The sequence below is a fragment of the Acartia tonsa genome, chromosome 14 (assembly GCF_053477335.1).
Source record: "Acartia tonsa isolate MP-2025a chromosome 14, ASM5347733v1, whole genome shotgun sequence".
NCBI classification, from domain to species: Eukaryota; Metazoa; Arthropoda; class Copepoda; order Calanoida; family Acartiidae; genus Acartia; species Acartia tonsa.
This window is the reverse complement of record NC_137273.1, coordinates 4,336,780-4,359,337: the sequence shown is the minus strand read 5'-3', so window position 1 is coordinate 4,359,337 and position 22,558 is coordinate 4,336,780. Positions and strand designations below refer to the sequence as shown.

The following is a 22,558-nucleotide window of genomic DNA, read 5'->3' as shown; positions in this document are numbered from 1 at the left end:
TTTTTACAAAATTTCAATTCTAGTGTGTCTATATAAACCTGAAATTTACCAATAAAAATGGGGGCAGTCTCAATTCTAACATATAATGAAAGAAGGTGCAGCAAGTAATTTTCCAAAGTAAAAATTGCCAGATTTCATACATAAATAATGGGGTTGGGCTGGAATCGATAGATACAGATATCCGGCTGATTCATAATTCTGGATATCAAGTATTTAGGGTTATATTGACACACTAGAATTGAAATTTCGTAAAAATCTTTAAAATTGAGATGGTACAAACTTTTTAAAATCTGCAAAAAGACCGTTTTTAAAACTTTTGTTTCATCTCAATTTTAAAGATTTTTATAAAATTTCAATTCTAGTGTGTCAATATAAACCTAAATACTTGATATCCAGAATAATAGATCAGCCGGATATCTGTATCCATCCAATCCGGCCTAACCCTATTATTTGTGTATGAAATCTGGCAATTTTTACTTTGAAAGAAAACTTGCTACACCTTTGTCCTTCATATGTTAGAATTGAGACTGCCCCCATTTTTTTTGGTAAATTTCAGGTTTATTTTGACACACTAGAATTGAAACTTTTTAAAAATCTTTAAAATTGAGATGGTACAAGAGCTTTAAAAACAGGTCTTTTTGCAAAGTTTAAAAATTTTGCAGTGCTTGTACCATCGCAATTTTTGCATTACAGAAAAAATATTTTGCATGGGTCATTATTTTGAATAAATCAACCATATTATGGCTGGGGGCAAAAATTTTAACAAAATTTTTCTAAAACGGGACAGGGTAATGTATAGCATATATATTAGTTCACTATTTTTTTTTCATTTTGTGTAAAAAATATATTTTTTACTGTGTATTTTTTTAATAAAATTAAATAATCTTGTATCAATAATTGTAAGTTTTTCTCATAATTATTTTGTTGGGGAAACGTGCAATTTTTTAAAAGGAAGTGTTCAACGATAAAAATGCATTCTTGAACAAGAAGGTATGTTTCCTTAAAGTATTCTCAAAACGGTCCTGTGGTTACCTAGATCTTAAGCTTCATACAGACAGACATTGCTCTAAGTTGTAATATAGAAAAGAAGTTAACTGAAGCTATTAGTTTATTAAAACTTTTATATTGTTTCACATACAAAGAGATATTTAACATATTTAACCAAGAATATTGAAATAAAAACTATTTTGTAATACAACCTTACGCCTTAAATATTTGGAAGCACAATTTATTAAAATGGTTTAAGCTTAAACACTATGTATACTGCATGTTCAATCTTAAGTTTGAGTTTAGTAATTTTGACAAGAACTTTTAAGACCTAAAAGCAATTCTAAAACAGTTTCAGGGTCAGAATCAATCCATTCTAGTAAAGGCTTTTCTTTTAAAACATCTATTACATCGGCAAGCCTTGATCTCCAATCTTTAAGCTTTTCAAGTTTGTCTTTAGTTGCCGTTTTTTCAGATTTCAACGTTTCAATTCGGTTAGCTAATGATTTATAATCATCATTATCCTTATCAGGATTTCTAATGGTTATTTCATGGAGTGACAAAACTGTTTCAGAATCGGATCGTTCTAAAAACAAAAGGTATAAGTTAATATCAATATCAGCATACCATAATGTTTTATTACATATTTGTATCAACGTTTCAAATTGGATAGCAGATGATTTAAGATCATCATTATCCTTCTCAGGACTTTTCTCAATGAGTGACTTAAGTGTTTCAACCTCTGAGACTGTTTGTGTAGCAAAATAAATCAGAGTAGTTTGCCTTGATTTGTTTTCTTCCTCTATCAAAGTTGCAGGACTCAGTTTAAATAGAACCTAAAATGATAAAGATGTTATTAAATTTTTCTATTTATGTATGCTTTGTTGTCATTTATTATCAGTATCTTTCGTGCAAGCAATTTATTTTAGTTTTCTATCTAATGCAGGAATATGAAAAACTTGAATTGGCACAACTTGGAGGTTATCGGCCGGACGAAGTTGCACCACCACCCAGACAGTTCAGCCCTTGAGGCTTATCCGCACCTGAAGCCGCCAAAGAAAGATCATTTTAGTTCTTAACTAATCAACAATTTAGCTTATTTTCGCTGGTAAATAAAAACAATAATAGTTACCTATAAAAATAATATCATTTACTTTAATATGTTGTATTATTAACTATGATTGTCTATGTGATCTACTCATAACAGGCTTGAAGAGTTATTGAATAAAAAATTGAACTATTATGATTATTATTAAAAGCGAAGCTTTTCTATAATTAGGGTCGGTCCGTCCGTCCGTCCGTCCGTACGTCCGTCCGTACGTCCGTCCGAGATAGATAGCTTTTATTCGTTAATTTAGGCATGTTAGAATTGTCCTATCGATTTCAAACTTTGCATGATGATTCCTGTAGTAGTTGGGTACGATTTAGAAAGCGTAGCAACTCTATAATCATTACCAGAATGTCCGTACGTCCATTTTAAACATGTTGATTTTTCTACTTTTTTAACAACAAATTTTCAAGTGTTTTAATTATCCGTTTGATCTGATTTTTGGTATATTGATTCCTGGGACAACAAAGAACAATATTATAAGCGAAGCAACTCTATAATCAAGTCCAAAAATGTAAGTATGTCCATAAACATTATCCTGTTTTTAAGCAGTTTTTCAACAAATTTACCTACAATTTTGATTCGACATTTATACATTTATGTTCCGATTTTTCAGTTCAGATACTATACAAGTGTTAATGTCCGTTTGTCCTACCGTTTCAGTGCTTCGCTTATGGATGTTGTCATCCTTGTTAACTTACAAAGAACATTAAATAAATAACCTGACGAAGAGGAATAATTTTTTCTTGAACCTTAAAAATTTATCGAATTATATAAAGAAGTAAGATTTTTTGTCTGTATTGAAGGATCTCAGTTCCGCTTTGCAGAGTTGGGTCTTTACAGTGAAGCTCCAAATAGGTACAGGGAATGTTCTTAACTATATTTGGTAGAGTACTTTCAACCCTCCAAAAAGATATTGTCTTTAGAAAAAAATGCCCCCCTCCCCCACAACATTAATTTTTTTACCTTTTCTTTCTAAAACTTATGGCAAGGTCCACTTAGCCACCTCCCCCACACCACAAGTGCCCTGGGGGTTTAAACCTAATCTAAAGTTTACCTCATAAATCTGTGAAGTCATCAGTGGCTCAAATTGTCTAGACATTTCCTAAGAATTAAAGATAACCAGTTTTGGTATCGTTCACCGCCATTTTCCGCCGCCGCCAAAAAAAATTTTTATTGCATTTCTCGCCGAATTATGCAATTTGGATTCATTTGAAACCATGTTGTTTTTAAAGATACCCAAACTTGGGGTAATTAGTGACTCAACATAAAAGATTTTACCCAATTATTTCTAAAACTAAAGGAGTAGCACCAAAAATAATATTGCTGGAATGTCATGTTACTAGTCACCACACCCCCTCCCCCCTTTACCAAAGAAAAGGAAATAAAACTGGCTTAAACAAACTTGAAATGAATAAAATTAATAGGATTAATGTATTAAATACCTCATTTTCCTTCTTCATCCTTTGTAATTCAAGTCTTGATCTGTTCACTTCATCCTTAATTATTGAAACTTGCTTAAACATACTTAAAAATGAAAATAATTTGTTTAGGAGCCATTCTGGAAAACTCCTTAGAAAATAAGTCTATTAAAATTATATTTTCATGTAGATTATTCTATCATTTATCTTAAAATAAGATATTTATAATATATGATTAACCTGCAGCATGTTTTGATTGATTGATAAGCCATAGTCTCTTAGGGTTTGGACCTAAGTAGTCATGGAGTAGGCTGAGACACTTTTGTATAGCCACTAGGGCTATCAAGCTCCACGTTCAAGCACATTATGACTTGACCCGCTGTCTCATGAGAGCTACTCATTATTACCTCACCCTCGCCGAGTATGGCAGGTGTCCCAAATTAAGTCACCGTAATGAATGACGCTCTCGGCAGAGGAGCTTGGGATAAGGGTAGTACTGATATTATGTACTTGACTATTAAGTATCCAAACTTACTCAATAATCCCCTTCTTACACAACCAGGGGAAGTTGCGTGAATGTATTCAACTGAGAAATTCGAGTTGCCACATGGGGACTAGAACTCGAAATCTCATCACCGTAACTCAGTGCGTTACCACTGAGCTACGACGCCCCTGCAGCATGTAGTGGTTCTTGCATAGGATTCCATAGGTATAGCAATCATCTAAGCGGTTCACATGCTGCCGGCTAAAAGTAGATTAAAACAAAATTATTCACAGAGCTTTTTCATACATGACATTTTTAAAATTGTAAATACAGGGTCTTTCAAACCATTTTTAAGGCCCTTGGAATCTCTAAAACAATAATCCCTAAAAAGTGTGTGTGTCATACTTCTTTTCCCCTCCTCTTGTTATGTGACATTGTCCTCGTTGTCCTCAAAAAATTAGTTTCACAAATAACAAAACATCTTACTAAAATGGGTAGTCCGTTGATATGGTGTAGCAGAACTGTGGCAATCCAATATAACGAGTAACACAAGGCCCCTAAAAACAAGATTATAACTAATAAAAATGATAGATTGCACTGCACATGTCTAGTTTAGGTACATTTGATAATTTAGATTTTATGCAAAGTTGATAATTTGACATATTTGCAAGAATTATGTGGTTTGTTGAGGAATTGAAATAATTTTATAAAAAAGCTAGAACAAAAACCAGGGAGAAAGAGAGGGGCTATTGGCAATTAATTAAATTTGAGAGTTTTCTCTGAAAAGCCACAAAAACCAGATTTATCTAGCAAATTTGAAGAAAATTATAAATTTTAACAAATTCCGCGGCAAACGTTGGGCCATTGTCCCCTCTTTAAATCCCTGACAAAAACGGTCATACAACAAAAGATTTCAATTAGTGGCGTGCACAGAGTTTTTCCAATGGGATGTATTTCTTGAGATGATTAAGCAGGAAATAAAAATTTCTAATGTAAAAATACAAAAAATATGTCAAATTAATTGTATCTGACATTGAGAACTGTCTTACAGACAGACAGTGCAAGAATTATTAGTCTTTTTCAATCCAGTAGTTAAAATGATTTTAATACCTTGCAAGGGATCTCCTTTTCCTCACCTCCCAAATCAGGGAAAAAATTGAACAGTTTGCAGCTGTTATCTGTGTCCTGAAATAGTAAACTAGTAAATAGTTACAGTCATTCTATTCCAGACAATTTTTATTAAGAACAGTTATTTTTACAAGAATGAGACCCAGTTTCTATTCATCAAAGGTAAATCCAATTTAGAGACATGTTGCAAATAAATTTTATTTAAAAGACTAACCAGATGGGTAAAAGCCATACATTTCTTCATTCTAACACAGCTCTCTAGGCATTCATACAAAGTCATATTTGTGTAAACTGGTCCAACAACTATATACAATCCAATACAAAATCTTAGAGGCTAGAGCTTGCCAAGTTTTATACAATAACAGTTTTAATTAAGAAGAATTTAGTTTAAAGTATTAATTGATAAGTATACATATTATTTCAGCAAAACTACCCAAAACAATTAATATTTCAAAAGATTTGAATATGAAAAGTAATTTTTGTTTTTATATGTGATTGGAAATTGTCCTGACTCCATGTGGGTGAATGTTTTGTTAGTCATTTGAGCAAAACATTCATCTCCAACAGTCCCAGCGTCTGCTGCTTGGTTCCAGGTAACCAGCAATATAAACAACATCTGTATCATCCTTCAAGAATAGTCAAGCTGATTCTAAAAATATAACATACCAAGGCAAACAGTATTATTTCCATAAAGTGGGGCAACTTTGTAGGTCAATAAACAAAAATTAATTATAATAAAGTAAATATCTATAATAGATATAATCTATCATATATGTACACAATAGAAGGGGATTTTTTCCCCATAAATTCCACTGAACTATTTGAATTTTTACAGTAGACTAACACTAGGTATTTGATTCATGTATGGCCACAAAATAATAATTTTGTATTGACTGAAAAATTGACTTATTTAAAGTATAACAATTGATAAGATTGTTATGAAGAAATGCTAATCAAAACTAAATACTTTTGATAGGAAAATACATAATTTTATGTTTGAATATCAGTTACTCATAAGTTTTTAATAATCATAAAATCAGGGGCCATGATTTAGAAAATTAATTTTATAAAAATTTCAATATTTGTGTGGTGCTAAAAGCTTTAACACTCTTAATTGTTGGCTGTATATATTATTTAGCTTTGCAACCAACTTGTCCTGGTTGAATATCAATGTGATTAAATTATCAAAGTTTATATTTCCTGCATAAATATAATTGTAATTTTCACAAATATTAGTAGATTATAAAATAAATTATGACTAACGACAATTTTAGCAAAATTGTCTTGCCAAATTAATAGAGGACAAACATCATAATTTAAGTAAGAGTTATAAATCATCTATCAGATTTATTATTTGCCGTTTTTCGGCGATGATCAGAAAAAGTAATTTATTTGTTATGAAAAATAAAAATTCGTCCTAAAATTTGGTTAACCTAGCTACTAAATTGGCCGCTCTAGAGCTGTTTTAAAATTTAGCGTCTGGCCGCTAAAAATCGGCTAAGAAGCGGTCTGACCGCTATTACTAGAAAAAGTAATTTTCTCTAAAAATACACATGAAGCATCAGAAAAAAATTTACGTCTTTATCTGTAACAGGAGCCGAGATTAAGGGGGGGGGGGCTCTTAGAGCCCCCCCCCCCCCCCGATCTGATAAGGTGGGAGTTGGGGCCCGATCTCTAAGGGTTAAGGCTAACTAAAGTTTCATAAATATAATCTGACCTTAATTGGCCTAAAAACTGATTGGTTGGTTAAAACTAGTAACCCGACTTTTCAACTAATAGTTTTGAGTGACCTAATTTGCCTATCATTATTGTGGATGTACAATATGTATTGGCTTTTAGTCTCATTCCTTTGGTGCCCTATTTTTTGTTATGCCTTTTTTAACAAGGATGACAACATCCATAAAAGCGAAGCACTGAAACGGTAGGACAAACGGACATTAACACTTGTATAGTGTTAGAACTTAATTATCATAATATAAATTTATAAGAGTCAAAGCAAAATTGTAAGTAAATTTGTTGTAAAACTGCTTGATACAGGATAATTTTTATGGACATACTTACATTTTTAGGGCTTGATTATAGAGTTGCTTCGCTTATTACATTATACTTTGTTGTCCCAGGAATCAATATAACAAAAATCAGATCAATCCGATGATTTGATCACATAAAAATTTGTTGTAAAAAAAGTAAAAAAATCAACATGTTTAAAATGGACGTACGGACATTTTGGTAATGATTATATAGTTGCTACGCTTTCTAAATCGTACCTAACTACTAAAGGAATCACCATGCAAAATTTGAAATCGATAGGACAATTCTAACATGCCTAAATTAACGGAAAAAGCTATCCGTTACGTACGTACGGACGTTCGGACGTACGGATGGACCGACCCTAATTATAGAAAAGCTTCGCTTTTAAAAATGAGCATATGGTTTTCACTTCTTCTACCAATTCAACAAAATTGGAATTAATCTTCTATTTTTTATTTTATTATCCGTGGAAAGCTGTATATTATTTGTTGTGCTTAGCTATTTATGAATGTTGTCATCTTTTTTTTTTTTTTTATGAAAATCTGATATCTTTATGCATTAAATTTTACAATTTCGCCATGAAATTAACTACATTTACACAATGCCACACATACATCATAACAACTTGAAAATATTTTTGTGTCGGCATATTTCTTTTTTCGCTCACAAGTGGGTTTAAACTTGAGGCTTATGCGAAGCTGTAAAGCCCTGGTTATTATGATAATATCTTAAAGGAAGCATGCAAAAATAGTTATTTCTCGCATCGTATTATAAACAGCTTTCTACGAATATAAAAATGTACAATTATGAGTTTAAAACTAGTTTTTTTAGCCCCGAGGTGCCGCCGTTACCGGCTAAAAAAACTGGGTTTAATTATATGATGGTACATTTTTATATTCGTAGAAAGCTGGATATAATACGATGCTAGACATAGTTTTTTCGTATGGATTAGAACCGGTTCCTATCCACCGGATTCGAATGAATACGAGAAATTTTCTTTTCTTTTTATTTCTAAAAGTTGAATCTAATGCAATTGGGGTGACCAAACACATTCCCTTTCTGTTCACAGTGCAAATAATGGCATCAAAGGCTTTCTTACACAATAATACCTTTACAAAATCTTAAAACTAATAAATCTTTAATTTAAAATTGTCTGCATCAAAGTAAATTTTACACATGTTTTAAATGCTGGAAATTCTGAATGATAAACAAATAGACTTGTTTTTATAATGACTTGTTTTTAACGCCTAGTTTAGACAGTTTAGGATTAAATTTAGTTTTGAAAACATATTTAACTTAGAACAGGTACTTTTGTTTCATAAAAATTTGCTTTATGTTCCTCAAATTTTATTTATACACATGATTTTTAAAAGCGAAGCTTTTCTATAATTAGGATCGGTCCGTCCGTAACAGTTAACTCTTTGCGTTCATTTAAACAGATTAGAATAGTCCTATCGATTTCAAATTTTGCATACTGATTCCTATAACAGTTAGGTAAGCACAGTTCACTCGAAGCGACAGTAAAAGAAAAAAAATTTCCCAGACATAAGGCCAACTGTTTCTAAAATGTCCCAATGAATATATAAATTTAGTATAAAAGACTTGAAATCTTAAAACGAGGCCTTTCTGAGAAAATTAGATTTGAAAATTTCAAGTTCAATTTTCACCCCCTAGGAGTTACCGCGTAATCATGACAAGAAAAGCAAAGATTATTTATTTAAAATTTTGAACAACTTTGCTTTTATGAAGTCTTTCATAAAACCTCTCTATATATGATTTATTTAAGGCTGAATTTCCGTGACCTTAGCAAAGCAACTGATAAAAATGGCCATTAATTAACTCCCTTCAGGAGTGGTTTTATGAAGAACTTTATAAAAGCAAACTTATTCAAAATTTTAAATAAATAATCTTTGCTTTTCTTGCCATGATTTGGCGTTAACTCCTAGGGGATGAAAATTGAACTTGAAATTTTCAAATCTAATTTTCTCAAAAAGGCCTCATTTTAAGATTTTCGTTTTTCCACTAAATTTATATGTTCATAGGGACATTTTAGAAACAGTTGGCCATATGTCTGGGAAATTTTTTTCTCTTACTGTCGCTTCGAGTGAACTGTGTAAGCCTTACATAGCGCAGCAAATCTATAATCGTTACCAGAAATTCCGTACGTCCTTTTAGAATAAACTGATTTTCTACTTTTTTGACCAAAAATTTTTTAATGTTAAAATTATCCTATTCATCTGATTTTTTTAAATACTGATTCCTATTATAACAAGGTATAGTGTTATAAGCCTAGCATCTCAATAATCAAGTCCTAAAAACGTCAGTATATCCTTAAGCAGTAACATGTATTTCATGAGTTTTGCAACAAATTTACTTATAATTTTGTATGTATAGACATATGCATTAATATTCAGTTTATTCAGTGTTAATGTTTGTTTGTCCTTGCATTTCAGAGCTTTGCTTTCATAGATGTTGTCATCCTTGTTTTTACAAAATTTGTGACCAAATTAAGTAACTAATTATCTCAAAGACAAGATGTATATTCTGGAGGAGAAAAATTGCTTCTTTTATGTTAATTCTAATTGTTCCATGACATGAGAACTTTTACTTTTTAATAAACAATCATTATTGTAAATATCTGTAAATTATTTTATTCAATTGTTCTTATGATTTTTAATATTAAATTAATTAATTTTAAGAGACTAAAGTTTTAAATATTAAAGGAAAAAATCTGGAAATTTACCAAACACTTTATTTAGGGAAATTCACTAAGAAAATCCAAGTTCCTGAAACAAATATGAAGCAGGTTTACCTGACCTGGCTTTTCCTTCAGGCCATATATTTAAATTGTAAGTTTTAGATTTTTAAAATGAACATTGATGTTCTCTAAAGCTCCAAAACTTTATTTATTAGAAAACTTCTTGAATGTTTTTTAATATATTAATATTAAAATGTAAATATGTTCTGTGTATTTAGGCCTGGAATCAAAATCTTTGCATTTAAATGAACTTCTGGCCACAAAAATCAATGATCTACCAGAGGAGATGATTGCAACATTCAAATTATTTCTGGCTGATCCTGCTAGTTTCTCCAGACAAGTAATATCGAACGCCAAGGTTGGGAGAAACAAAAGGAGTTCAGATGATTGTAATATAGACTACTCATCAGAGTCTGTAGGTCTTGATGTCAAGATAACTTGTGTTGATCCCAAAATACCCTTAAAGGTAGGCATTACTGTTTTTTTCCTCTTTTCAATTCCAATCATCAATATGTTTATGAGATTTTTAAGGGATGTAAATCTTGAGGGGGTGAAATAACTTGGAAGGCAAACATTCTCAATTTTTTTCATCTTCAAGGAGGTTATTGTCAATTTCCTACTACCTAAGTTTTCATAATAACTAGGACTTTCAAAATAATAATTTTCCTGTCCAAAATATTTTAATACTTTATTATTGCATGTTATTATAAACAGCTTACTAAAGATATAAAAATGTACAATATAAGGTTAAAGTTTTTTTTAGCTCCAAAATGCCAAAGGCATGGACTAACAAAACTGGTTTTAACTTTATGATTGTACATTTTTATATTCGTAGAAAACTTTATATAATATGATATGATACATGATTTTTCAGTGTGACTGAGAGCCGGTTATTATCCACTGAATATTAATTGATTTCTTAAACTTAAACAACACAATAAATATTGTTTACTTATGTATTATTTAGAATGGAAGAGCTTTGGTTGTTTTTGACAAACTGGAAGCCTGGATGGAAACAAAATTCAAGCTGGCTGCATTTAACATTTCCTTCACTTTCCCTGAATACACAAATGATTTCAGTGTTTCAATTCTCTACAAATTTGAGAGAGATTATGTTACTGAGGAGGAAGGTAGTTTTATTATGAAGAGATCCTCAAATAAAAGAATAGTGATGGAACACAAGATTTTATACAGTTATACAGCTACACAAACCTTACCTTCATTTTCATTCACAATCAATCCTTCATATCCCACCACACCTTTACCAGCATGCAATCATATCCTCGATCTTCGAAAATGTACTCAAAAAGCTGATTTAGAATTTGTTGCTGATAAGGACACTTGGCTAACTGGAGATTTTGATTGGGGTTCCCACAAGTATAAAATTAGAATTCAAAATACAGGAGACACTCCTTCTGAACGGAGAAAAAATAGCGAAAGGTACAATGAATTCAGGTCATACATGAACCCAAAAGCCAATGGAGTAATACGGGGTAATGGCTTAATACATGATGTACTCTTTGGTTATAGTAAAAAAAACCTACAATTCACTGGAGTGTTGGCTTATGATGATAGTATACCAACTAAAGATTATTACTTCTTGCAAATCAATTTGAATCCGACCAAATCTACAGTAAAAGCGGGTTACAAAGACCAAATTATCAAAACAGGATTTGATCTTTCCAACCAAACAGCTTTAAAAATCTACTATGAAAACAATCGAACATCAGACATACAGAAGTACATCGACATCAACCTTAATTATGAAAATTATAAGATAGATTCAATTTTAAAGCCATCAAAGTTTCCCTGGATGTGCAACATCTTCAGATTCTGTGAGGATTATAAAACTGAAGGAGAGCTAAACATTGCAAACTTTCAACAACTTCAAGCATCTATTGAGTTCAGTCATAAGAGAGGAAACACAGATCTATTCAAGATTACAGGCACAAGCATGGAGAACCTAATATTCTTAAGAATACAATCACACAAGTACTTACCATCTTTTCTAACAGAGGATGGAGATTTGTTTGAGTTGGAAATCACAAATGATGGCTCACAGTACATGGTATCAAAATCAACCAGAGATGACCTAAAGGCTTGGAAGGCAGAAAATAATAAGCTTGATAATAATGATTGGGATATTTTTTACAAAGATTATTTATTGTTTACATATCAAGGAGGCAAGGACATAGTTTTCAGTACCAAAACTTTTTATAATATTGAAGTGACTACTATGATTCTTACCGGAGAAAAAGGCATTGAAGTTAAAACAAAGAAGGTTGAGAACAATAATGAAATAAGTTATCAAACAGATAAACTAGAATGGGATATTGGATTATCAGATGGGCTTCTCAAATATTCAAACGAAGGTAGTAATAAAGCATTTAAGAAATTCTTGATTACTAAGAAAATGCGGTTTAATACAAATGACGATTACATGGCCTTGAATTCAGTAACCAAGTTTGATAAAGAAACTGAAATGAAAGTGTTTAGAATTAAAAAATTTCCTAAATTCAATGTTTTTATTGACTACTAAGAATAACAATTTATAGTTTGTAATTTTGTATTTTTTTAGTTTGAATTTGATATATTTGAAAAGTAATTCTGTAGAACTTTCAGTCAATAAATCTTATTAAAGTTTGAAGTTTTTTTGGATAGTCTCTTTTCAACACCAGAAATTCAATATTATAAAGGAATTAAAGTTTAATACAATAAAAGACTATGTGGCTCTAATATCAAAATCCGAGTTTGACAAAGAAATTAAATTAGGATTGAAAATTGAAAGGATTCCAAAATTTAAAATTGTAATTGATAACTAGTTTGTATTTCATAAAAAATAAATCTTAATCTTATTCTTCATGTTAAATAAAGCTTTTCTTAAACTTATCTTGTTTATCATTTAGCTGTGCCGGATTATTGATGGGGGCGGGGAGGTGTTTGAATCGAAACTCATTTATTAAGGGACACTAAAAATGGAATCTTATACGGCTAGGCTACATCAATGGTCAATCGCATGACTTTGATTTTAAAAGTATGAGAAATGCCTTTGCCCATTAACAGGTGCAAATCTTTACCATGTACTGTTAGGACCCGAAAGGCTATAGGTCTATATGTAGTAAGGGGGCAAGTCTTACAGGCATAGAGTAATTACGATTCCAGCATTTTTTGTATAAAATATGTTTATGTGAATTTAAACACATTAAATAATCATTGTCAAATCAATATTTGCTTGATGTAAGGTATACAAAAAAATCAAGGTATACAATGAACTCTTATACAAACACAAATTCTTAAAGTCGAAACATATTTATTTAAATTAAAACTTTTTAAAAACAAATTTCGAAGAAAAAAATTCAATCATGACGACATTTATAAAACTCTGATAATGTAGACAACATTCATGTTCTTGGGTCTTGTTTCATCAGCTACTCTTCCACTACCCATTCCACTTATACCTAGATAGATAGATAGATAGATAGATAAATAGATAGATAGACAAATAGATAGATAGATAGATAGATTGATAGATAAATAGATAGATAAATAGATAGATAAATAGATAGATAAATAGATAGATATATATATAAATAGATAGTTAGATAGATAGACAGACAGACAGACAGACAGACAGACATACAAACATACAGACAGACAGACAGACAGACAGACAGACAGACAGACAGACAGACAGATAGATAGATAGATAGATAGATAGATAGACAGATAGATAGATAGATAGATAGATAGATAGATAGATAGATAGATAGATAGATAGATAGATAGATAGACAGACAGACAGACAGACAGACAGACATACAGACAGACAGACAGACATACAGACATACAGACAGACAGACAGACAGACAGACAGACAGAAAGATAGATAGATAGATAGATAGATAGATAGATAGATAGATAGATAGATAGATAGATAGATAGATAGATAGATAGATAGATAGATAGATAGATAGATAGATAGATAGATAGATAGATAGATAGATAGATAGATAGATAGATAGATAGATAGATAGATAGATAGATAGATAGATAGATAGATAGATAGATAGATAGATAGATAGATAGATAGATAAATAGATAGATAGATAGATAGATAGATAGATAGATAGATAGATAGATAGATATATGGATAGATAGATAGATAGATAGATAGATAGATAGATAGATAGATAGATAGATAGAAAGAAAGATAGATAGATAGATAGATAGATAGATAGATAGATAGATAGATAGATAGATAGATAGATAGATAGATAGATAGATAGATAGATAGATAGATAGATAGATAGATAATATTTCTGTTAATTACCTGAATTGCTAGCTTTAATGTTGGCTTGATTAGTAGAGATTTTAGCTTTTTCTGATTGAGTTGTCCAAATATCACCAGCCCTCATATAATATCCTTAAACATGATCATACTATTTTAAGTGTCCAAATATCACCAGCCCTCATATAATATCCTTAAACATGATCATACTATTTTAAGTGTCCAAATATCACCAGCCCTCATATAATATCCTTAAACATGATCATACTATTTTAAGAAATACAATTTATATAGTGTAGTGGACATTTTAAGCTCTGGAAAGTTTCATGTGTGACATCATAAAAATATGCATAAATCCATCCCTTTTAGGGGTTTCTTTTTCAATTCTCCTTTCATCCCTCTTTTTTAGATGTATTTCTAAGACGTCACACGTGACACTTTCCAGTGCTTTGATATTTTGAGTAAAAAAAGACTAACAATTCCGATTTTTTTTTATTAATGAGTTTATAAATAGTACTAAGTATTGCCAACCAGCTAACCTAGGGTTTCCTAAACCTTACATACTCTTTATATCTATGTAAGGCAAGGAAACCTTAACTTATATACTAGCCTAGAAAATTTCATAGATTTATTATATAGGTATTTCTGTAATAGGTATTAAATGTATTGGTTCATTAGCTTTAAAATAAAAAAAATATAAAAACTAAAGTGATAGTTACCTCCACATTTTTCATGATAACTTCGAGAACACAAAATATCTTCCGAATCTGAATAAATAATTTATATTCAAACATTTAGTAACAGAAAAGTAATGAAATATTTCTAGTATGGCTTTGAAACCGATAAATAACCTGTGGATAAGAACCAGTTCTAAGCCACACTGAAAATACGATAAAAGGAAGTGTTAAATAGACTTGTATATTGTAACTGTGAAACTTATTTTTTAAAAAATTGTTGTACTTGTCCATTCAATAACTGTTATTATTTCAAGATTTAATATATAATATTACTTACGTGCTTCATCAGAGCCAATAAAAGGCCTAAAAACCAAAAATAAATTATTTTAAAAATTTACGCATTTGCACATTTTAAAGGTCTATAAAAGAAACAGACAAAACAGACAGATAAATGTAGTATAGAAGTATAAACCAGACAATTACCTGGATCCAGTCCTGGTAACCTTTATAGTCTGTTAGCAAATTGTTTTTTGTTCTACAGTAGTGACTTTGCTGTGTTAATATTTACGACGCTATTGGTTAATATTCAAAGGCCCAATTAAAAGTCGGCATGGGGTCCATGGGTTGGGGATACAGTTGTTTAACCTATTCCCCCTTTATTGTCTACTTTATTGTATTGCATATTTTATGTCGTTTTATTAAAAAATATTATCATTTAATCATTCATTGTTTGATATAATTTCAATAACGCCAAAATCAATCTTTTACTTAAAACTAAATTTTTGTAATATGTAGATAGAATACAGCTGCTGAAAGATCTGAGAAAATTACTTACGGAAAGTGTACACCGTCATGATGATTGTCCATGTAGTGTTCATGACCACTGTCAGAGTGGGTGTGGCCTTGATCCTGACAAATATGACAAAATTGTGATAGTTATATTTATAGTGGTCATGACGATAATTATATTTGCGGTGTTCAATTACATGACCACTATCAGAGTGGGTGTGGCCTTGATCCTGACAAATATGACAAAATTATGATTATTATATTTATAGTGGTCATGACCACTGTCAGAGTGGGTGTCGCCTTGATCCTGACAAATATGCAACACTTTAAAAATAATATTTTTATTACTCATGATTCCTGTTATAGTGGATGTGGCCTTGATCTTGACAAATATGACAAAATTAAAATAATTATACTTGTAGTGTGCATGACCACTGCCTTGATCCAGGAAAATATGACAAAACTATGATTTTCATTGATGAAGTGCTCTTGACAGAGTGTCTAAAACCTTGACAAATTATTAATGATTGTTCATGACTGCTAGAAAAATATGATATTTTTCTTACAAGAACTTTCCCTGCGATTATAATCTTTGATCAAAAAGTCTTCAGTAATGCTTAAAATTATTGACCTAATGTGTGTCCAGCATCAATATGTGTATGATCCTGAACATCATCCTTTTGAACAGCTGTAGCCACAGTATCTGTACCTGATGTGTGTGCTCAGCATCCAGATGTGTATGATCCTGAACAGAGCTACAGCATCTGTACCTGATGTGTGTGCCCAGCATCAAGATGTTTATGATCCTGAACAGAGCTACACATCTGTACCTGATGTGTGTGCCCAGCATACAGATGTTTATGATCCTGAACAGAGCTACAGCATCTGTACCTGATGTGTGAGCTACAGTATCTGTACCTGATGTGTGTGCCCAGTATCAAAATGTGTATGATCCTGAACAGAGCTACAGTATCTGTACCTGATGTGTGTGTCTAGCATCAAGATGTGTATGATCCTGAACAGCTGCATCTACAGTTTCTGTACCTGATGTGTGTGCCCAGCATCCAGATGTGTATGATCCTGAACAGCATCCTCTTGAAGAGCCGGAGCTAAATATCTGTACCTGATGTGTGTGCCCAGTATCAAGATGTGTATGATCCTGAACAGCATCCTCTTGAAAAGCTGCAGCTACATATCTGTACCTGATGTGTTTGCCCAGCATCCAGATGTGTATGATCTTGAACAGCATCCTCTTGAACAGCCGCAGCTACATATCTGTACCTGATGTGTGTGCCCATTATCTAGATGTGTATGATCCTAAACAGCATCCTCTTGAACAGCTACAAAATCTGTTCCTGATTTTTGTGCCCAGCATCCAGGTGTGTATGATCCTGAACAGCATCCTCTTGATTAGCAGCAGCTACATGTCTGTACCTGATGTGTGTGTCCAGCATCCAGATGTGTATGAACCTTAACAGCATCCTCTTGAGCACCTGCAGATACATATCTGTACCTGATGTGTGTGCCTAGCATCCTGATGTGTATGATCCTGAACAGCATCCTGTTGAATAGCCGCAGCTACATATCTGTACCTGATGTGTGTGCCCAGCATCCAGATGTGTATGATCCTGAACAGCATCCTCTTGAACAGCTGCAGCCACAGCATCTGCACCACCACGAAGGAACCTACCAGATGTGTTCAAATCAGGTGTTGCTTTGCCCTAAAAATTTTTTTTTGTTTTTTTTCAAGTTTATTTAAGTGGAATTGGATCCTTGAAAACACAGAGATTTGTTATTGAATTTACAGTGGCATTTAAAAGAGGCTCAATCAAAAAATGTGAATTGTTTTCTTAAAAATTAAGCTTTTTCTAAATATTATGTTTGAAAGTTAAATTTGTTCTTTTCGTTTTTTAAGCATATTTGTAGAATCTTACTTTCATAGGTCCAGATTTGATGAGGGAACCATCACATCTTTGCCATCCTAACAATTATAGAATGTTTATAAAATATATGATTTAGAATATACACGAATAATACCCCAGGGGATGGTTTAAAATTGCATAAGTCAAGACTTTATAGTAGGTCCACAAGAACTAACATAATGACCATTTGAAACAAACAAATCTAGAAATTCACTTGCTCTAGAGATTCTGACAGTCCATTATTATGAGGTTTTTTTCTATTAGTGGGTAAAATCATTGTCTATACTTTACAATTTATAAAAACATCCAAGAAAAAGCATTGTATAAGGTATGAAATCTGAAGAGATTTCTCATTGTTTACTTCTTGGAACTCAAAATAACATAACAGCAATAGGTAAAATTTGAATTAATCCAGGATGATATGATTTGTTTTACAAACAATATAGAAAAAATTGCCTGATGGGATATCTTTCTCCAGTGAAAATCCAGGTAACCAGGCAATTATTGAACCTAAATTTAAAAGTACTATATATACATGGGGGAGTTGGTATCAGGAAGAATCTTTGCAAGACCCTAGGCTTACTGTATTTTCTGATTTTTATTTAGCTTAACCTATTATATTTATTCTATGTATATAAAATTTTATTAAACATAAAGGCTCTTCTAGTGAAAAGAAGTAAGTATATATTTTACTTTGAAATATAAATCAAATTTACGGTATGAAAGTTACAGAATAGTCAATTTCAGTAAGGCTTTGAAACCGATTAATATCCTTGTGGAAAGCTGTCTCTACTACGATGCGATAAATAACTATTATAATTTCAAAATGCATTACCTATTGGAGGTCTAGTCTGATCCAGAAATTCATTATGTGTATCAATGTCTGTTCTAAGAACTTCAAACTCATGAGCGAAGGTTAGATTAAGGATCTTGTTGTCGGACAGAGCTGAAATAATCAATAGAAGTTAATTTAACAAGCAATTATAATATCAAAATAGATTAACTCATTCATACAAAATTGTACAAACTGCTGAAATACAGGATACTGTTTAAGGACAAACTTATATTTTTAGACTGTGATATATTTTACTATGGTGTCATTCACTAAGAATCATTATTCAAAACATCTGATGAATATTATATACGTACTTGCTGGTAACAATTATAGAGTTGTTATTATGCTTTCCTATTTGTTGAAAATTTTGAATTTAAAGGAAAATTCTAACTGCATAAATAATTAGTGATTAAAGCTAAATGCATACAGATAGAAAGACACTAATTATAAGAAAAGTTTGTTTTTAATAAAGTGCAAGATTAAGGTAGGCTTCCAACAAATACCAGTTTTTTCTGCTAAAATTATAAAAACTGGTTATTGCTGCAGGCCTACTTTAGACAAATTTACCCTGAGAAATGAGAACATCATGATGGGAATCAGTAACTCTAAGGTCAATAATGTCTTCTTTGTTCTGAATCACATCATCTTCTATGCTTCTTTAACAAAAAGAAATCTATCGTTAGAAAATACAATAACTAAAAAATATGTATTATATTTTTTGAATTTGTTTAATCAATGTGACCACTAGCGTTAAAAGGCCTTAATTTTAAATCAAAGTAACCTAAAAGCACTAAATTAATTTAGTGTATCTTAATGCTTTTTATTCAGAATTTTGTTAATATGTTAAGGCCTTGTTCTTCTCGTTAAATTTAAATTTTTTTAGATCACTTAGCATTCTGCTTTCCTACAATTGAAGAAGTTTTTACACACTTCAAGGTGGATTTAGGTGTTTTAATGTTTAAAGGATCTGTTTGAATATTGTGCTCTGTCTTATTTATCTGACACTATAGTTGAATTTATGGTTGAATTTCTTCAATATTATGTGCTATTTTGTACAATTTATGAATGGTTAATTACCGAGGAACCATAAGTTCGTTCAGATTTTCTTTCATTTCTGCAGGAACCAATTGCTTTAGAATATCCTGATAAACATATAAATTCAGGAGTATATACCCATAGGAGTATATCCTCATAGGTTTTAAACCTCTTACAACCAAAAAAATCCCCTTAACAATGGTTTGCAACCTCAGCTTTGATAACATCCCTAAAACAGTTTAGGCGAGTCAAAAAAAAAGTCACACTCCTTTAAGTTGAAAGAGGCGTGTGAAAAAGGATGTTCTCAGTTATCTTTTAGTATGTTGAATATGTAAAAGTTTCAACACCTTGGAGGGTGTATCCATTCCCCAGACACTAAAACCTCCCCCCTCCCAAACTGGTTTTAGTAAGGAGTATGCCAAAAATTGTAAGGGTAGTATCAACCCCCTGGTCATTCCCTTTGTACGCCATTGTATTTGTATACAAGCATGTCTTTTTTGGCATCTTTATGGTTATGCACACTTATTTAGCTTCGAAATTGTTTTTTTTCAATAATTCTAAAAAAATGAGCTGTGATATAATCTTTGGTTGATATATAACATCTAATTTCAATTAGTATATAGTTCACCTTTAGTCTTCTTATTTCAAGCTCCAAAGTGTCAACTTTCATCTCTAACTGCTCATCTAAAACGATAAAATCAAATCATTGAAAATCAATTAAATCAGGAAAAAAAAACTTCTGCAATTATCATGATAAACTCTAAAACTTGACTCCCTTTCCGTTTAGGTATATATATCTTCACCAGTGGTTTAACAAATTTTATATGCATGTTTCCTTTTTCATTCCTTCGGTCGTCATAATATTTGAATTAAAAAAAACATTTCCCTTTTAATTAGGACTATTAAACTTAAAAAGCCACTAAAGAAATAGAAAACCTTACTATTTATAACTAACTGGTTATTAGAATAAAAAAAGAGGTTTATACCTGGAAGTTCTAACTGTGCATTATGTTATGTTTCCCTTTTTTGTGCCAAGGCATTTTAACTACTCTCACTAATAACTTTGCGTGTCTGACATAGCAGGAGTAGTTTTTTTAACGTTTCTAGTTATGATTCAGATTTTGCCAAGATTCCTACCCACCACCTCCAAGAAGTTTTTAATGCCATTAAGGCTAACAATTTACCATGAGGCTTCTCATAGGCTGAAGCATGTCCCCTACTGCTTTGTCGGGCGACATCCTCTGCAGAGCAAAGGGCAAAAACAAGAACAATCACAGCACAATGAAGTCCTAGATATATTACATAATAATTGAATATTTTAACAAATTAACAAAAAAAATATCGGTTTCAAAGTTGTTACCCTTCTAAATCATACCCTATTGTTACATGAATCATAAAGCAAAGTTTGTGTTCATTAGAACAATTCTAACATGCTTTAATCAACAATAAGAACAATTCGTTACTAACTGATGGACAGAAGGACGGACATACTCTAAATATAGAAAATAATTCGACAAGAGAAAATATTAATCCAACATTAGTAAAAATTATTTTAGTAAATCTAAGTAATAATTGGATTTAAAAATCTTTACCTTTCATTTTAAGGACTGAACCGAACTAAGTTAAAAAATATATGCATTTTTTTATCTTTTAAGTAAAAACATCTTTATCTCTTGTACGTTTTCATTTTAGTTTAAACAAAATAACAATATCTGCAAAAAAAAAACAATGCTTTTCAAATAAGAAAAACGCAATAAAACAAGTATGACAAAATTATTAACAAGTAGCACATAGGTTGACATATGGACAAAGTGAGTTATAGAGTTGAGTGGCCATTAAAAGAAAATAGGTTATAATATATGATTTTTTTTTAATTTCCAGTTTTAAAATTTTTTTCCTTATGAAAATTAGGATTAGAATCGCTCAGTGAGCTCAAGATAATATAATAGATAATATTTTGCTTCACTCGTCCCTTGATTTGTGATCCTTTCATATGACCATTTGAATTTTAAACATAAAAAAGACTATAATTATTTTAGCTATAATAGAATTTTTAATAAAATATTTAATTTTAGAATTTAAGACATCTCCTAAATTGCTGCGTTGTTATAAATTTAATTTTTGTATTGGAAATCCCAAAATTATCATACAAACCAAACAAAAATTTTAAGCCTTACGTAATAGTTAAATGTGTTAATAATCCTTTACATAAAGTAGTAAGCTTTTTTCTGTAACTAAATATCTCGCTAACCGCGGAAGCGATATGGAACAGTTCAGCTTCACATGTTTCCTGGAAAGGTTCATAACTATATTGGGGGAGAGTATCACCACAATCCTTAGATAAATTGTCCCAAGAAAAAAAGTTCTCTAACCTTTAAAACAAATATTGAAAGAAAGGAGGGTGAAAGAGCTCTAGGGGTGTAGCAGCCAGTTTCTAAAATAACAATAAACTCTTATATCATCAATTGTTAAAAATTTGTAACATTATAATAAATATTCCTTGAACAGTTGAATAGGATTTCACGAACATGATACATCAAAATTAAGCATCCCACAATGTCCATGGTGTTTATATAAAGCAACCAGTACAGTTTATAAGGAATAGCAGATCATTTATGCCTTCATTTATGAGCAAGCCCTGGTAATAGTGAATAAATAAAAATTTTATCTCTTTCTTTGATACTAGTAGCTACGCTTTTATAGGCCTTATAGGGGAAACTTGAGCGAAAGGGGAATATAAAGTTGGAGGAGGAAGGTGGGCATTTTTTCTAGTGGTGATTTCACTTGGGATAGTGATGGTGCCCTTTCAAAAATAGTTATAAGAAGTTATACTGTAAAGTAGAACCATATCGATTTAGTGGTTAGTGAGATAGACAGACAAATAGACAGACATCATGTTACTTTTATTGATAATTCAGAAATACTATACAATTAATTTGTAAGATTTTACAAATATTTTTTATTTGGTGTTTTGCAAAAACGTAGTGGTGGTATTTTTAAAGATTTTCTTACCAGTGCAGTGTGTATTCAATACCGAACATGTATCATACTAAATCTTCACAATTGCTAATTATCATAGCACAAATTACCCCTAG

The 22,558-nt window shown here is 31.3% G+C and overlaps 3 protein-coding genes across 3 annotated transcripts; 1 reads left to right on the top strand and 2 right to left on the bottom strand.

The window, feature by feature from the left end:
• Positions 1 to 1,289: 1,289 nt before the first annotated feature.
• On the bottom strand, positions 1,290 to 5,776 carry LOC145306383 (uncharacterized). Its single transcript, XM_080148476.1, has 9 exons — positions 5,638 to 5,776; positions 5,343 to 5,433; positions 5,111 to 5,185; positions 4,487 to 4,557; positions 4,171 to 4,261; positions 3,541 to 3,594; positions 3,153 to 3,200; positions 2,818 to 2,847; positions 1,290 to 1,823 (listed from the first exon to the last, which is right to left on the bottom strand). The coding sequence occupies exons 1-9, from the start codon at positions 5,751 to 5,753 to the stop codon at positions 1,290 to 1,292; spliced, it is 1,110 nt and encodes a 369-aa protein (XP_080004602.1). The 5' UTR covers positions 5,754 to 5,776.
• A 2,638-nt stretch (positions 5,777 to 8,414) lies between these two features.
• LOC145306428 (uncharacterized) lies at positions 8,415 to 12,560 on the top strand. Its single transcript, XM_080148523.1, has 4 exons — positions 8,415 to 8,464; positions 9,919 to 10,008; positions 10,136 to 10,383; positions 10,885 to 12,560. Exons 2-4 carry the CDS (start codon positions 9,957 to 9,959, stop codon positions 12,454 to 12,456), a joined length of 1,872 nt encoding a protein of 623 aa, XP_080004649.1. The 5' UTR covers positions 8,415 to 8,464; positions 9,919 to 9,956; the 3' UTR covers positions 12,457 to 12,560.
• A 650-nt stretch (positions 12,561 to 13,210) lies between these two features.
• LOC145306429 (uncharacterized) lies at positions 13,211 to 21,173 on the bottom strand. The gene is made up of 14 exons (XM_080148524.1): positions 21,056 to 21,173; positions 20,648 to 20,752; positions 20,092 to 20,147; positions 19,506 to 19,570; positions 18,996 to 19,084; positions 18,429 to 18,539; positions 18,050 to 18,103; positions 17,606 to 17,652; positions 17,264 to 17,392; positions 15,718 to 15,791; positions 15,220 to 15,245; positions 14,925 to 14,972; positions 14,248 to 14,340; positions 13,211 to 13,375 (listed from the first exon to the last, which is right to left on the bottom strand). Exons 1-14 carry the CDS (start codon positions 21,060 to 21,062, stop codon positions 13,290 to 13,292), a joined length of 990 nt encoding a protein of 329 aa, XP_080004650.1. The 5' UTR covers positions 21,063 to 21,173; the 3' UTR covers positions 13,211 to 13,289.
• Positions 21,174 to 22,558: the final 1,385 nt, after the last annotated feature.

Bases quoted from the DNA above. Each gene is read 5' to 3' on its own strand.
- LOC145306383 (XM_080148476.1), bottom strand. From the start codon at position 5,753: ATGATACAGATGTTGTTTATATTGCTGGTTACCTGGAACCAAGCAGCA. The intron at 4,262-4,486 runs GTAAGATGTTTT...ATCTACTTTTAG, and splicing joins TCAACGGACTACCCATTTTA to CCGGCAGCATGTGAACCGCT. The intron at 3,595-4,170 runs GTAACGCACTGA...TCAATAATTAAG, and splicing joins AGGGGCGTCGTAGCTCAGTG to GATGAAGTGAACAGATCAAG.
- LOC145306429 (XM_080148524.1), bottom strand. The intron at 18,540-18,995 runs GTAAATTTGTCT...TGATTATTTCAG, and splicing joins TGATGTTCTCATTTCTCAGG to CTCTGTCCGACAACAAGATC. The intron at 14,341-14,924 runs GTAACTATCACT...ATCATGTTTAAG, and splicing joins TTATCATGAAAAATGTGGAG to GATATTATATGAGGGCTGGT.
- LOC145306428 (XM_080148523.1), top strand. From the start codon at position 9,957: ATGAAGCAGGTTTACCTGACCTGGCTTTTCCTTCAGGCCATATATTTA. The intron at 10,009-10,135 runs GTAAGTTTTAGA...CTGTGTATTTAG, and splicing joins TCAGGCCATATATTTAAATT to GCCTGGAATCAAAATCTTTG. The intron at 10,384-10,884 runs GTAGGCATTACT...TGTATTATTTAG, and splicing joins ATCCCAAAATACCCTTAAAG to AATGGAAGAGCTTTGGTTGT.